General features: G+C 54.6%; 1 protein-coding gene across 1 annotated transcript; it reads right to left on the bottom strand.

The window, feature by feature from the left end:
* Positions 1-56: 56 nt before the first annotated feature.
* Positions 57-805, bottom strand: LOC107125330 (major vault protein-like; the record flags this gene model as incomplete). Its single annotated transcript, XM_015428770.1, has 3 exons — positions 57-188; positions 270-393; positions 610-805. Coding segments are annotated over 3 exons (452 nt in total), but the record flags the coding sequence as incomplete, so codon positions are not given.
* Between the last annotated feature and the right edge of the window lie 114 nt (positions 806-919).

The following is a 919-nucleotide window of genomic DNA, read 5'->3' as shown; positions in this document are numbered from 1 at the left end:
GGGGGGGGGGCAGAGCCCTTCGGAGGGCTGTGGGAGGGGAGAGACAGAGCAGGTACCTGTCACACGTTTATTCTTTTCTCTGTCCATGCACTCCTTGCGGGCCTGAAGTCTTATTGCTTGGTTGGGCCGAATGATGGTGGCTTGGATGGTCTCCACAACCTCGATCTCCTTGCGGGGGATATAGGTGCCTGTGAACAATAGAGGCACACGATGAGAGCAGGCCAGGCCTCTAATCACACCGGGCAGAAAAGGAACCGATCGCTGCCTACCAGGTCCTTCAAACAGCCATTCGTCACCAGCAACGTGTTTCCCATACTGGTCATCTTCAAAGTCCAGAAGAGCTCTGAGATAGAGGGCTGTATTAGCTGAGACAATCTGCAGAGGCGTGACACTCTAGAGAGGGAGAACAACGGAGGTGTCAGGCAAAGGAGGTCCTGGAGGCAGTCCCAGGAGTCCAGTCCAATAGGCAACCTGAAATCACTACACACACACACACCCAGCATGGTGCAAGGACTCCACCGCTGTGTGGAGAAGCTTATTCGAGCCTATACCTTGAATAGAAATTTGTTGGGTCTTAAACGGTCCACCGGGCTCAAACGTTATCCTTACCTGCTGCAGCTCCTCTCCTGGGTACAAAGGGAAGGGGTCCTGGGACAGCCGGATCTCCAGGTCAGCGTGCCTGAGCCGCACCTGCCCCACGGCATCAAACTGGACTGCATTATCGGCTCCCCGAACCACCGGATTGAGGATGATGCAGTAATGGCGTGGAGGGACCATCACCATCTTCATTGGGGCAAAGACAATCCTGAAACGGGAGGGGAGGAGATCAAACAGGCAGCTAGATTCTCAGGCTTGTAGATTCACTTTCGTCGGGAGGAGTAGATCTGAGGTCTGAGCTTTCTGCCAGGGCAGACTGATG

Source organism: Gekko japonicus, unplaced genomic scaffold (assembly GCF_001447785.1).
Source record: "Gekko japonicus isolate JY-2015 unplaced genomic scaffold, Gekko_japonicus_V1.1 scaffold42280, whole genome shotgun sequence".
Classification (NCBI taxonomy): Eukaryota; Metazoa; Chordata; class Lepidosauria; order Squamata; family Gekkonidae; genus Gekko; species Gekko japonicus.
The sequence above is the reverse complement of the archived record's forward strand: the minus strand, read 5'-3'. Positions and strand labels throughout refer to the sequence as shown.